This window comes from Prorops nasuta, unplaced genomic scaffold, assembly GCF_024137725.1.
Source record: "Prorops nasuta isolate Cenicafe-Biocafe unplaced genomic scaffold, Cenicafe_Pnas_1.2 PNAS00005, whole genome shotgun sequence".
NCBI classification, from domain to species: Eukaryota; Metazoa; Arthropoda; class Insecta; order Hymenoptera; family Bethylidae; genus Prorops; species Prorops nasuta.
In genome coordinates this window covers 5,676,779-5,691,480 of record NW_027116802.1, presented here as the reverse complement: position 1 = coordinate 5,691,480, position 14,702 = coordinate 5,676,779, and the positions used below count along the sequence as shown (strand labels likewise).

At 35.2% G+C, this 14,702-nt stretch overlaps 1 protein-coding gene and 1 long non-coding RNA gene across 3 annotated transcripts; one reads left to right on the top strand and one right to left on the bottom strand.

Moving 5' to 3' along the window:
- Positions 1-8,302: 8,302 nt before the first annotated feature.
- LOC136773461 (uncharacterized) lies at positions 8,303-9,529 on the top strand. Of its 2 annotated transcripts, XR_010822632.1 has the most exons (4): positions 8,303-8,526; positions 8,621-8,760; positions 8,947-9,306; positions 9,396-9,529. It is a non-coding gene; the product is annotated as an uncharacterized lncRNA (long non-coding RNA). The 2 variants fall into 2 exon arrangements; XR_010822631.1 differs by lacking the exon at positions 8,303-8,526 and having other exon boundaries at positions 8,541-8,760.
- A 109-nt stretch (positions 9,530-9,638) lies between these two features.
- Positions 9,639-11,229, bottom strand: LOC136773460 (uncharacterized). Its single transcript, XM_066727156.1, has 5 exons — positions 11,090-11,229; positions 10,676-11,016; positions 10,420-10,613; positions 10,025-10,330; positions 9,639-9,946 (listed from the first exon to the last, which is right to left on the bottom strand). The coding sequence occupies exons 2-5, from the start codon at positions 10,974-10,976 to the stop codon at positions 9,899-9,901; spliced, it is 849 nt and encodes a 282-aa protein (XP_066583253.1). The 5' UTR covers positions 10,977-11,016; positions 11,090-11,229; the 3' UTR covers positions 9,639-9,898.
- Between the last annotated feature and the right edge of the window lie 3,473 nt (positions 11,230-14,702).

Sequence of the window (14,702 nt, the reverse complement as noted above, 5' to 3'; positions counted from 1 at the left end):
CTTCGGTACTATCGCAGAATATGTATGAATTATGGCTGGGAATTCGCTGAGTGAGTGAGTCCCACGGGTAAAACCGTGGAAATTTTTTTTATTAACTAAAGAATGACCAAAAACTTATCAGTAGGTTACAGTTGGCCATTCTTCGGTTAAAATCATTTCTTGTTTTGTTTTTAATGTTTTTCAGATCCTCCGTATCGTCTATTTCTATTTTGCGCGTATTTTCTGTTTTTCATTAGGTTTAGATTGGCGTTATATGTAGGCTCTTTAGCTTTGTGAATTAGATAGTCATTATAGTTTTCGGTATTAGGTAGGGTATCATTTTCAGGTTTCTTAATTCCTTTTAAAATAAAGGGAATCACCTCAACTTCATTTTACACGGAGATTCTATCTTCCCACATGTCCAGTTTAACTAATAAAGGCACATCTTAATTGAATTAACGTTCACTCTCTCGAGAGAAAGATGCATCTCAATTAATAACTAGAATCAAATACCATTTTCCCTTTTTTTTAAAATCGTATGTTTTTGGTAGAATCTTCGTATTAAATACCATTTTTGCCAGTTCTTGAAATTCCAAATTATAAAATGAAATATGGAAATATTTTTTTGAAAAACCTTCCATATTTCAGGTTAAATACTCGTTTTTTCAAATTTTATTAACATTTCTTATTTTCAGGTGGAGTGGAAGAGGACTATTCCTAGTGGCAAAACTGTCCAATATCGATATATATTCGATATGGAATTCATACCAACCCTGTACCCTTTTCTCCATCAGTTGGAGAAAGACAAACCATTATTTGGAGTCAAACCGTCATCAGAGGAGGACGTACTGACAAATATCCTAATTATTTTTCTACTTTTCATACTTGCTTAATTTTTTTAAGTTTTAAGAGGGACAAGTATAGGGCAAGGCTGTCAACGAGTAAGGCTTAATTACCTGACCGTTTACCTAAGTCCACATTTATTTAAATAATTTCAATGATAGGCAAATTTACTTCTATTACTTTCATTCATTGTTAATTCAAGTACAGGTGTTTATTGAGAAGTGGACTCTCGAGTGTCAACTGGCTCGGGCTGATCCTCCTTCAACGACTATCAACCCTTACTTACTTTGTCCTTGTGGACTCTCGACGTTGGCTCATTAAGTTCACCTAATAGGGGTCCATCTTTATTGATGTGTAAATCGTTTCCTCGACGTAGTAGTTCTTCGTGTGACAACTCGGATCCACACCAAGGGACAAAGAATGTAAGGGTAATTAGTCACTGAGGAGAGTATCAGTCATGATCTGGTTGACCTTTGTGTGAATTAACATTCACGCTCGAGAGGAGCAAGCTTTTCAATTATCCGCTGGAAAGAAGTAACAATTTCGTTAGCTTCTGTTTTCATTCACTTTCTGTAGCATGCTTTATTAATTTATATCTTTGTCTGTCTTTGAAATTCCTAATTAGAATCTGAAATGTGGAAATATTTTCTTTGAAAATCCTTCCACATTTCGGGTTGAATACTCGTTTTTTCAAGTATATTTTTGTTTTCTTTCTGTTTCAGTTGGATCAGAAGAGGACCATGGGTAGTGACCACATTGTCGATTGTCGGCATAAATACACCACGAACCGACACCAATCATGCGCCATTGCCACCCTGGGTTGGAGTGAGTCAAACCATCATTCGGAATCGAGCCGTCGTTGGAGGAAGACGTACAGGCAAATACATTCTTTTCTTATTTCTTATACTTGTTTAATTTATTTTATGTTTTAGGAAGGACAATTATAGGACAAGGCTACCAAGGAGTAGGAAGTAAACACTCTCCGTTTACTCAAGTCCACATTTATTTAAATAATTTCAAAGATAGGCAAATTTACTTTTATTACTTTCATTCATTGTTAATTCAAGTACAGGTGTTTATTGAGAAGTGGACTCTCGAGTGTCAACTGGCTCGGGCTGATCCTCCTTCAGCGACTATCAACCCTTACTTACTTTGTCCTTGTGGACTCTCGACGTTGGCTCATTAAGTTCACCTAATAGGGGTCCATCTTTATTGATGTGTAAATCGTTTCCTCGACGTAGTAGTTCTTCGTGTGACAACTCGGATCCACACCAAGGGATAAAGAATGTAAGGGTAATTAGTCACTGAGGAGAGTATCAGTCATGATCTGGTTGACCTTTGTGTGAATTAACATTCACGCTCGAGAGGAGGAAGCTTTTTAATTAACAGCTAGAAAGAAGTAACAATTTAGTTAGCTTCTCTATTCATTCACTTTTTGTAGCATGCTTTATTAATTTATATCTTTGTCTGTCTTTGAAATTCCTAATTAGAATCTGAAATGTGGAAATATTTTCTTTGAAAATCCTTCCACATTTCGGGTTGAATACTCGTTTTTTCAAGTATATTTTTGTTTTCTTTCTGTTTCAGTTGGATCGGGAGAGGACCATGGGTAGTGACCACATTGTCGATTGTCGGCATAAATACACCACGAACCGACACCAATCATGCGCCATTGCCACCCTGGGTTGGAGTGAGTCAAACCATCATTCGGAATCGAGCCGTCGTTGGAGGAAGACGTACAGGCAAATACATTCTTTTCTTATTTCTTATACTTGTTTAATTTATTTTATGTTTTAGGAAGGACAATTATAGGACAAGGCTACCAAGGAGTAGGAAGTAAACACTCTCCGTTTACTCAAGTCCACATTTATTTAAATAATTTCAAAGATAGGCAAATTTACTTTTATTACTTTCATTCATTGTTAATTCAAGTACAGGTGTTTATTGAGAAGTGGACTCTCGAGTGTCAACTGTCTCGGGCTGATCCTCCTTCAGCGACTATCAACCCTTACTTACTTTGTCCTTGTGGACTCTCGACGTTGGCTCATTAAGTTCACCTAATAGGGGTCCATCTTTATTGATGTGTAAATCGTTTCCTCGACGTAGTAGTTCTTCGTGTGACAACTCGGATCCACACCAAGGGACAAAGAATGTAAGGGTAATTAGTCACTGAGGAGAGTATCAGTCATGATCTGGTTGACCTTTGTGTGAATTAACATTCACGCTCGAGAGGAGGAAGCTTTTCAATTAACAGCTAGAAAGAAGTAACAATTTAGTTAGTTTCTCTATTCATTCACTTTTTGTAGCATGCTTTATTAATTTATATCTTTGTCTGTCTTTGAAATTCCTAATTAGAATCTGAAATGTGGAAATATTTTTTTTGAAAATCCTTCCACATTTCGGGTTGAATACTCGTTTTTCCTAGTATATTTTTGTTTTCTTTCTGTTTCAGTTGGATCGGGAGAGGACCATGGGTAGTGACCACATTGTCGATTGTCGGCATAAATACACCACGAACCGACACCAATCATGCGCCATTGCCACCCTGGGTTGGAGTGAGTCAAACCATCATTCGGAATCGAGCCGTCGTTGGAGGAAGACGTACAGGCAAATACATTCTTTTCTTATTTCTTATACTTGTTTAATTTATTTTATGTTTTAGGAAGGACAATTATAGGACAAGGCTACCAAGGAGTAGGAAGTAAACACTCTCCGTTTACTCAAGTCCACATTTATTTAAATAATTTCAAAGATAGGCAAATTTACTTTTATTACTTTCATTCATTGTTAATTCAAGTACAGGTGTTTATTGAGAAGTGGACTCTCGAGTGTCAACTGTCTCGGGCTGATCCTCCTTCAGCGACTATCAACCCTTACTTACTTTGTCCTTGTGGACTCTCGACGTTGGCTCATTAAGTTCACCTAATAGGGGTCCATCTTTATTGATGTGTAAATCGTTTCCTCGACGTAGTAGTTCTTCGTGTGACAACTCGGATCCACACCAAGGGACAAAGAATGTAAGGGTAATTAGTCACTGAGGAGAGTATCAGTCATGATCTGGTTGACCTTTGTGTGAATTAACATTCACGCTCGAGAGGAGGAAGCTTTTCAATTAACAGCTAGAAAGAAGTAACAATTTAGTTAGTTTCTCTATTCATTCACTTTTTGTAGCATGCTTTATTAATTTATATCTTTGTCTGTCTTTGAAATTCCTAATTAGAATCTGAAATGTGGAAATATTTTTTTTGAAAATCCTTCCACATTTCGGGTTGAATACTCGTTTTTCCTAGTATATTTTTGTTTTCTTTCTGTTTCAGTTGGATCGGGAGAGGACCATGGGTAGTGACCACATTGTCGATTGTCGGCATACATACAACACGAACCGACACCAATCATGCGCCATTGCCACCCTGGGTTGGAGTGAGTCAAACCATCATTCGGAATCGAGCCGTCGTTGGAGGAAGACGTACAGGCAAATACATTCTTTTCTTATTTCTTATACTTGTTTAATTTATTTTATGTTTTAGGAAGGACAATTATAGGACAAGGCTACCAAGGAGTAGGAAGTAAACACTCTCCGTTTACTCAAGTCCACATTTATTTAAATAATTTCAAAGATAGGCAAATTTACTTTTATTACTTTCATTCATTGTTAATTCAAGTACAGGTGTTTATTGAGAAGTGGACTCTCGAGTGTCAACTGGCTCGGGCTGATCCTCCTTCAGCGACTATCAACCCTTACTTACTTTGTCCTTGTGGACTCTCGACGTTGGCTCATTAAGTTCACCTAATAGGGGTCCATCTTTATTGATGTGTAAATCGTTTCCTCGACGTAGTAGTTCTTCGTGTGACAACTCGGATCCACACCAAGGGACAAAGAATGTAAGGATAATTAGTCACTGAGGAGAGTATCAGTCATGATCTGGTTGACCTTTGTGTGAATTAACATTCACGCTCGAGAGGAGGAAGCTTTTCAATTAACAGCTAGAAAGAAGTAACAATTTAGTTAGTTTCTCTATTCATTCACTTTTTGTAGCATGCTTTATTAATTTATATCTTTGTCTGTCTTTGAAATTCCTAATTAGAATCTGAAATGTGGAAATATTTTCTTTGAAAATCCTTCCACATTTCGGGTTGAATACTCGTTTTTCCAAGTATATTTTTGTTTTCTTTCTGTTTCAGTTGGATCGGGAGAGGACCATGGGTAGTGACCACATTGTCGATTGTCGGCATACATACAACACGAACCGACACCAATCATGCGCCATTGCCACCCTGGGTTGGAGTGAGTCAAACCATCATTCGGAATCGAGCCGTCGTTGGAGGAAGACGTACAGGCAAATACATTCTTTTCTTATTTCTTATACTTGTTTAATTTATTTTATGTTTTAGGAAGGACAATTATAGGACAAGGCTACCAAGGAGTAGGAAGTAAACACTCTCCGTTTACTCAAGTCCACATTTATTTAAATAATTTCAAGGATAGGCAAATTTACTTTTATTACTTTCATTCATTGTTAATTCAAGTACAGGTGTTTATTGAGAAGTGGACTCTCGAGTGTCAACTGGCTCGGGCTGATCCTCCTTCAGCGACTATCAACCCTTACTTACTTTGTCCTTGTGGACTCTCGACGTTGGCTCATTAAGTTCACCTAATAGGGGTCCATCTTTATTGATGTGTAAATCGTTTCCTCGACGTAGTAGTTCTTCGTGTGACAACTCGGATCCACACCAAGGGACAAAGAATGTAAGGGTAATTAGTCACTGAGGAGAGTATCAGTCATGATCTGGTTGACCTTTGTGTGAATTAACATTCACGCTCGAGAGGAGGAAGCTTTTCAATTAACAGCTAGAAAGAAGTAACAATTTGGTTAGTTTCTCTATTCATTCACTTTTTGTAGCATGCTTTATTAATTTATATCTTTGTCTGTCTTTGAAATTCCTAATTAGAATCTGAAATGTGGAAATATTTTCTTTGAAAATCCTTCCACATTTCGGGTTGAATACTCGTTTTTTCAAGTATATTTTTGTTTTCTTTCTGTTTCAGTTGGATCGGGAGAGGACCATGGGTAGTGACCACATTGTCGATTGTCGGCATACATACAACACGAACCGACACCAATCATGCGCCATTGCCACCCTGGGTTGGAGTGAGTCAAACCATCATTCGGAATCGAGCCGTCGTTGGAGGAAGACGTACAGGCAAATACATTCTTTTCTTATTTCTTATACTTGTTTAATTTATTTTATGTTTTAGGAAGGACAATTATAGGACAAGGCTACCAAGGAGTAGGAAGTAAACACTCTCCGTTTACTCAAGTCCACATTTATTTAAATAATTTCAAGGATAGGCAAATTTACTTTTATTACTTTCATTCATTGTTAATTCAAGTACAGGTGTTTATTGAGAAGTGGACTCTCGAGTGTCAACTGGCTCGGGCTGATCCTCCTTCAGCGACTATCAACCCTTACTTACTTTGTCCTTGTGGACTCTCGACGTTGGCTCATTAAGTTCACCTAATAGGGGTCCATCTTTATTGATGTGTAAATTGTTTCCTCGACGTAGTAGTTCTTCGTGTGACAACTCGGATCCACACCAAGGGACAAAGAATGTAAGGGTAATTAGTCACTGAGGAGAGTATCAGTCATGATCTGGTTGACCTTTGTGTGAATTAACATTCACGCTCGAGAGGAGGAAGCTTTTCAATTAACAGCTAGAAAGAAGTAACAATTTAGTTAGTTTCTCTATTCATTCGCTTTTTGTAGCATGCTTTATTAATTTATATCTTTGTCTGTCTTTGAAATTCCTAATTAGAATCTGAAATGTGGAAATATTTTCTTTGAAAATCCTTCCACATTTCGGGTTGAATACTCGTTTTTTCAAGTATATTTTTGTTTTCTTTTTGTTTCAGGTGAGGCGGCGCCGCCTCCCTCCCCGACGGTGTGCCACCTTGTCGTGGTGGGGGGGCTCACTTCTACAAGATCCCTTCCGATTAGTAAATGATTCGAATTAATTTTCTGATCTTTGGGAATCTTGTAGAAGTGCCAAGAGCACACCACACCTTAACGGGAATCCGTATACCGACATTACAGGGCGAAAACTATTTCGCATGCAGCGTCGTCATTTGTTGACGGATTGTAAAGTTATTACCAGTTTTTGGAAATGCCAGAAGCTTATCTACTAAGTTACGTTAGGAAAATTAACAAAAATTGAAAAAAAATTTTTGTTTAAATAAATATATTAACATTATTGAGAAAGAACAATTAAATCGCAAAATCCCCCAACGTACTTTACTAGATAATGTTCATACGTTTCCAAAAAGTCCACAAAAATGCAAATCTGTCAAGAAATGACGATGCTGCATGCAAAATAAATAATGGAAGAATTTCGTGTTGGCGACTTCCCGAACAAGAAATTCTTCCATTATTTATTTTGCATGCAGCATCGTCATTTCTTGACAGATTTGCATTTTTGTGGACTTTTTGGAAACGTATGAACATTATCTAGTAAAGTACGTTGGGGAATTTTGCGATTTAATTGTTCTTTCTCAATAATGTTAATATATTTATTTAAACAAAAATTTTTTTTCAATTTTTGTTAATTTTCCTAACGTAACTTAGTAGATAAGCTTCTGGCATTTCCAAAAACTGGTAATAACTTTACAATCCGTCAAGAAATGACGACGTTGCATGCGAAATAGTTTTCGCTATGTAATGTCGGTATACGGATTCCCGTTAATTATACTATAGTTTTCTTTCCCGGGTTGAATTATATTATTTAATTCATTACTACACTATCTGATGCCTGAGCTACATATGATTTAATTTCCCATTGTTTATATACGAGATAAGCGAGGATGAGTTATACATAGGCGCGCGTATTAGCACTACATAGTAAGAGCGCTGGTGTCTTTTTAAAGCAGTTCCTAAATGCATCAAAACATTAGAAAAAGCCATACCTGGGGCCCAACGAAGCTAGCCAAGACGCCAAAGACCGATCCTGTTAAAATGGAATTTCAGCTTATCAAAGTCTTAGCAAAGATAAATTTTTCTCGATTGAAACTTCCATAAAAGACATTACTCTTCATCCTAAGTAATTAATAATATGATTTTATGTGTACTCAGTTAATTGGCATACGATTTTCGGCACAAATCATCAGTTTTGCAGGTACGGTAATCGAAATCTTTTAATTTGCAAGTGACTTTTCATGATTGGTCAACGTCCTTCCAAATTGACCAATCATATTTAGTCATTCATTCTCGAACGCATCTTAGGTATACTTCCAGTTGAAACTACAGTTTGTAGTCTAGACACTTGCTATACCATGTAGAGTAGTATATTTTGTTCTCGCCACATACTATGCAGCGTAGTGTAATTCAAAATGGCGGACTTGGCAACGCTGTACCTGGCATTGGTTGTACATAAATATATTTTCTGCTATTCAATATAACTGATCCGAAGTTAGCCTTTTTCTATGAAGATAACGCTCGATCTGTTTCCGTAATTATCTGAATACCGACCGACTTTACAAAAGAACCTGCAGATAAATTCTTAACAAAACACTGTTTTTGCCTTTTTACTTTTTCTGTTTTCATAACAATCGTATGTATTTAAAATCTAGAAATACCATATTTGAGTTTGGCTATGAACTCTTCGCTTCGGGAGAGCTTTCCCTAGGATTCCCTATTGACTCCGTCTAAAGGGTGAGTCCGACCAACTCATTTTAATTTAAAGGGACATTAAAAAGTATCACCAACCTTAGAAAAGGAAAATAATTTTATGTTTTAACGTTTCCAGCTTGCACAGGTTATAGTATAATGAATAAGGAATAAAGGAATACAAAAATTGGACCAAAATACCAAATTACCATAGAGGTAAACTTCAACAAGTTATCACTAACTCCGAACCTCGTCATTCCAAATAGTTTTGCTTTTAAGGTAAGTTTTTTATTTTGCGTTATATTCTAAAAATAATATTTGTCAACAATGATAATTTTTTAAAATAAATGTAAAACAAGTTTACGTCAGAAATATAAGCTTATCTTTGAGAATATTTCATAGGATTCCAATTTGAAGCAATTCTATCTAGAAATTGGTTAAAAATTGATTTTTTGAATTTTTCAGAGTTGTATGAAGAATGGACGATTTCAGAGAATATGTTTCAAGATTCTTATTCGAAAATGACAATGCAGAAGAATATTCTAGCGTTGAAACATTTCAAATACATAGAGAGATGATAAGAGATTTATATTGTAGCAGAATCGAAAATTTTGAACAATACATTTCAAGATTTATATTTGAAGATGATGATGAGGAATTTACTTATGCTCAGACATTTCGAAGACCCAGAGTAATAAGAGAAAGAGTTAATTATTTAGAAATATATGATGATGTTGATTTTAAAAAAAGATTCCGCTTATCAAAAGAAAATGTATGTAATTTGTTATCAGTAATTGGACAAAAATTACTTAATAGAACAGAACGGTAAGTAAATATTATATTAAAATGTAAAGAGAACTAAGGATTAAATTTAATCTTCTATAGCCAATGTAACAAAACATTTGAAATTGCAGGCTGTTGTAAGAAAATATTGTTGAACCAAATTCATGCAGATGAGTGAAGGGAACTTTCAGATTACAAAGAACAAAAATGAATGAGAATTTTAGCTGAAGGATGGAACAGTTAATTAAAGTGAAATAGACTACTGTTCGCTGTATATATGAAAAGATAAATGCAGATGTTGAATGGTAAAATATGCAATAATTGTATGAATAACGAAATAAAATTATTAATATTTTAATCTAAATCAGTTCTTTAATCATTAAACAAGAGAATATGAAACTTTGAATAACATTATTAATTTTAAATATTAACTATAATATCACAGAGCTTAACCTTCACTTGATATAATTAACATATTAAGTATTTATAATATCACAGGGTTTAAACTTTAGATCATATAATTAATTAACATAGTAAACATTATTAATATCACTGGACTTTGGTAACAACGAGAGTAAATGTCACATGCAAACAAATTTTAATCGATATCAGTCATAACCTATACTCCTTCGTCCTATTCAACATGTAACTTTTCGTGATATTCATCTCTGGGAAATGCAGTCTAAAACACAAAACTTAAGATGAAAAATACATAAACACCTGTCTTCAATTACTAAAATTATAAACAAAAAACTATTACCAGTGTAGTTGAATGCATGTTTGCTGATTCTTTTAGTTTGACCTCTAACAATTTTACTTGCAATTCTTCCTTTTTCAATTGCATATTTAGAATTTTTTTCTCATAATTTGCTTTTTCTAGTAAATGCTGTTTCATTAAATGAGCTAGCTCTAGTTTGCTTTCTAATAGCAGGTCTCCTTTTATTTTCTTCTTCTTAATCGTTGAATTAACAGCTATTTTATTGCTCAATGGTGGACTTATAGGCTTCTTTAATTGATTTGGAGACCATTTATCCCACTGATTCACTTCATTTTCATCAATTAAAAACTAAAAATGAAATTAAACATGTTTTAATAAAAAGATTTATTAATTTACATATGCTAATTTATACTACGAAATAATAAGTTTTGTCTTACTTGAAAAACTGCATTATCCGCATCATCTGGATCATCAGCCTCTTCTTCAAAATAATTTTCAACTGGAGTATTAATAGAAGACGAAAAACTAGTATCCGAGTCAAATGGGTTATATAAACCATCTACTGATTTTTGTATTATTTCATATGCTTTCTCATATAGTATGTTTGGCTTCACTTCATTTCTACCACCACCTGAAAGAATTGTTATACGTAAACTAAGAAAAATATTATAATTGTTTAAACATTTTAATTACCTGTTTTATATAACTCTTGCTTTAGTTTTGCATAATGTTTTCTGGTATTCGTTTTTGTATTTACCCAGAATGTTCTTAATGACTCACTGTTTATGTGTTGTCCATGCATTCTATAAAATTTTGTACTGATTTCATCCCACGATTTATTTTTCATAGATGTGCTTACAGCATCTGTTTTCTTGTTTTCTATAACCGCCGAAAATTCTTTTATTAACTCTATTATTGTCAGTTTCTTATCAAACGTTAAGTATTCTTTTTTCTTGCTTTCATATTTTGTTCTTAGCTGTTCATTAAGTTCCATCACTACTAGCACATCCAGTTTTATTTACTTCACCAAAGTCCTTATGTATAATAAAAAATTATCATTGTTGACAAATATTATTTTTAGAATATAACGCAAAATAAAAAACTTACCTTAAAAGCAAAACTATTTGGAATTACGAGGTTCGGAGTTAGTGATAACTTGTTGAAGTTTCCCTCTATGGTAATTTGGTATTTTGGTCCAATTTTTGTATTCCTTTATTCCTTATTCATTATGCTATAACCTGTGCAAGCTGGAAACGTTAAAACAAAAAATTATTTTCCTTTTCTAAGGTTGGTGATACTTTTTAATGTCCCTTTAAATTAAAATGAGTTGGTCGGACTCACCCTAATTGTTATTTTTTGGGTTTGAACTGAGCAGCTAACGCGCTGAACTGTTCATTTTGCGATCCAAGTTAGAATTATGGTTGATAAGCTTTATTTTTATCTTTTGTTTTTAAATAGACTTCAGCAATAATAATATTGTACTAATGTACTTATTGTAAGATAACGTTGTATACTGTAACCGTCACTATACGATTACGCGAAGCTAAAAATTAATGCTAAAATTATTTTAACTAAGTGTTTACCCGTGTACGATTTTCTTTTGCTTAAAATGATTTAACATAATAGCGTTTATACAATGCTAATTAAAATTGAGATATCTGCTTCTATATAATGTAGAAGCGCCATTTAAATTTTTGTAGCAAATAGCAATAAACTAATATTACATTTCTCGTCAATTAATTTTTGCAAATAATATACATTAAAATGCATATGGAAAAAATAGTTTCATAAGGATTTGAACCCGGATAGTAGAACCAACAGTTCAGCGCATTAATTCTGCACTTGGTTCATTCAATAAATCAAAAATGTATATAATCTATTATGGTATTTTTAAATTTCAAATACGATTTTCATCTAAACCTATAGAGAAAGTATAAAGGTAAAATAGTGTTCTTTGTTAAGGATTTATACCTGCAGATTCTTTCGTAAGCCGACACCAACTCAGAAAACCTGCAGAGAATACGGCCGATTCTAATAAAAATACCTTTATAAAAATTTTCTTCTGTAGCCCTTATATCGAATTTTTAATATATTGGAAAGGTTTACACATACATTATAGAGCGAAGATGTGTTTGGCAAATTGCGACCGTATTTCTTTACGGATTGTAAAGATATTGCATGATTTTGTAAGCGCTAAATACTTATGAAGGGAAGACGTGGGACAATTTGGAAAAAATTTATAAAAAAAATTGTTTAAGGGGTTAGGCCACTCTAGAATTTTGAAAAAATCGATAGTAGCTTAAAAGCCATCAGAAAGACAGCCCAAGACCAAAACATAAATGAGGAAGGTCAATTATATGGAGCAGGCATCGCCGAGTAAAGGTAAATATAGATTTTGTAATTATATATAAGACTTAAAACTTTAAATGTGTTTTTCTGGAAACAACATTTTTTAAAATGGGCGGAAACAGAACTCTAACAAATCTTTACCAATCGACTTAAAAATTTCACTGTATATTCGAAACTATATTATCCAGAGGATTACGTAGGATTTTTTCGATTTGATGCATAGTTTTTAAGTTATAAGCAATTATTAATAATTATTTTCATCCAATTTTCCGATTTTTTTTCAAACATGCGTAACTTTCTCAAAAATCAATATTTTAAAAAAATCCTACGTAGTTCTCTAGCTCGTCTTATATAGTGTAATCGAAAAATATTTTAGTTTTTGTTCTACGTCAATAATTGTATGCACTGCGTTTCCGCCCGTGTATCTCTACAACCAAAACACATCAACGAAGAAGTGCTGTAATGTCATTATTTTTCGTTTTTTTCCTTTGAAAAAATTATGTGTTATAGTTCATTAATGTAATATAATAAAGAGCTGGTTTTAAAATCACGAATCGTTTCATTCTTTTGTCAAAAAAAAAGAACCAAAATATGTAAATATTTTCCCGCTCTAGAGTGGCCTAACCCCTTAAATATAATATCATTGATATTTTAAAAACTATACAAAATCTTATAAATTTTTTAACGTAATTCTCTATATAAACTTCTGGTGTTTCCAAAACCAATCAATAACATTAAAATCCGTCAGAAAATACATCCACAATTTACTAAATGGACTTTCACTTTGTAATGTCGATACCAGGGTCTTTTCCTAACAGCGGAGCATAGGAGATTCGTGTTAGTTGACTATAGCACTCGGAATGATGGAATCTGAGAGCGCTGATTGGTCAATATTGCGTAGTACCAACATATAATAGGCCATTACCAATAGTTGGATACGAAAAATGAGATTCATCCGCCATTTTGGTGTGGAGAAATGTTTACATGCTAATCGTAGCAGAAAGATGTGTAAAATGGAAAAATGTCAAATGTTGTCGTTACTAAAGTAAAAATTGAATACTTTGAAGGAAAATGAAGAATATTCATACTTTCCATTCATTATTTTCAATTTTTACTTTAGTAACCTTACCATTTGACATTTCTCCATTTTACACCTCTTTCTGCTAGGATTAGCATTTAAACATTTCTCCACACCAATATGGCGGATGAATCTCATTTTTTGTACCCAACTATTGGTAACGGCCTATTATCTGTTGGTACTACGTAATATTGACCAATCAGCGCTCTCAGATTCCATCATTCCGAGTGCTATAGTCAACTAACACGAATCTCCTATGCTCCGCTGTTAGGAAAAGACCCGTATATAGTAGATTCTCCTTAACGGTTAGAAGGATCTACAGCATTACAACATATGATACTTAGTTTATAAGAAACTATGTCACTATTCACGATTGCACGGACAGAAGAATAAGAGCCGATTCTATACAAAAGCAACTAGCTAATTGGCCGCGTATAGTCATGACGCGCGTTGTGACAATACGCGTTAGCGCGTTATCACTCTAGGGGCCGCAATACGCAGCGCACAACGCGCGGCGTACAACGCGCGTTGTGACTGATTATATGCGCCGCGCGTAGTGCTCCGCGCTATTTGCCGCACTTCGTGCTCCGCGTTACGCGCTGCGCACTACGCACGGAGCATTACGCGCGGCCCGTACCATCAGAACACGCCGCGCGTAGCTCGCGCACCGCGAGCTGCTCTTTGATTGGCGCTCCGCGAGCGGCCCATGGATCGGCGCTCGTGGGTCGCAGAACTCGCAGATCCATCCATGGGCCGCCCGCGGAGCGCCGATCCATGGGCCGCCCGCGGAGCGCCGATCCATGGGCCGCCCGCGGAGCGCCGATCCATGGGCCGCTCGCGGAGCGCCAATCAAAGAGCAGCTCGCGGAGTGCGAGCTACGCGCGGCGTGTTCTGAGGGTACGCGCCGCGCGTAATGCTCCGTGCGTAGTGCGCAGCGCGTAACGCGGAGCACGAAGTGCAGCAAATAGCGTGGAGCACTTATGCACTACGCGCGGCGCATTCAGTCACAACGCGTGTCGTGACTAGTGATGCTCAAGTCATCCAATTATATCGATATTTCATATCATTACGTATTACGAACAGACCTATCGATATATGTTATGTATCGAAGTCAATGTATTGATCTTCGATATATTAGTGCATCAATAATTAATATTTTGTCCACGGCAGAGCGCGACAATCGTTTTTCTGTGAAAGCTGTAAACATATTGAGGTTATTGGAATAAAACTTCTACCATTTATAGATAAGTATTATTTATTTATTATATATAAATCAAATAAAAGAGAACAAGA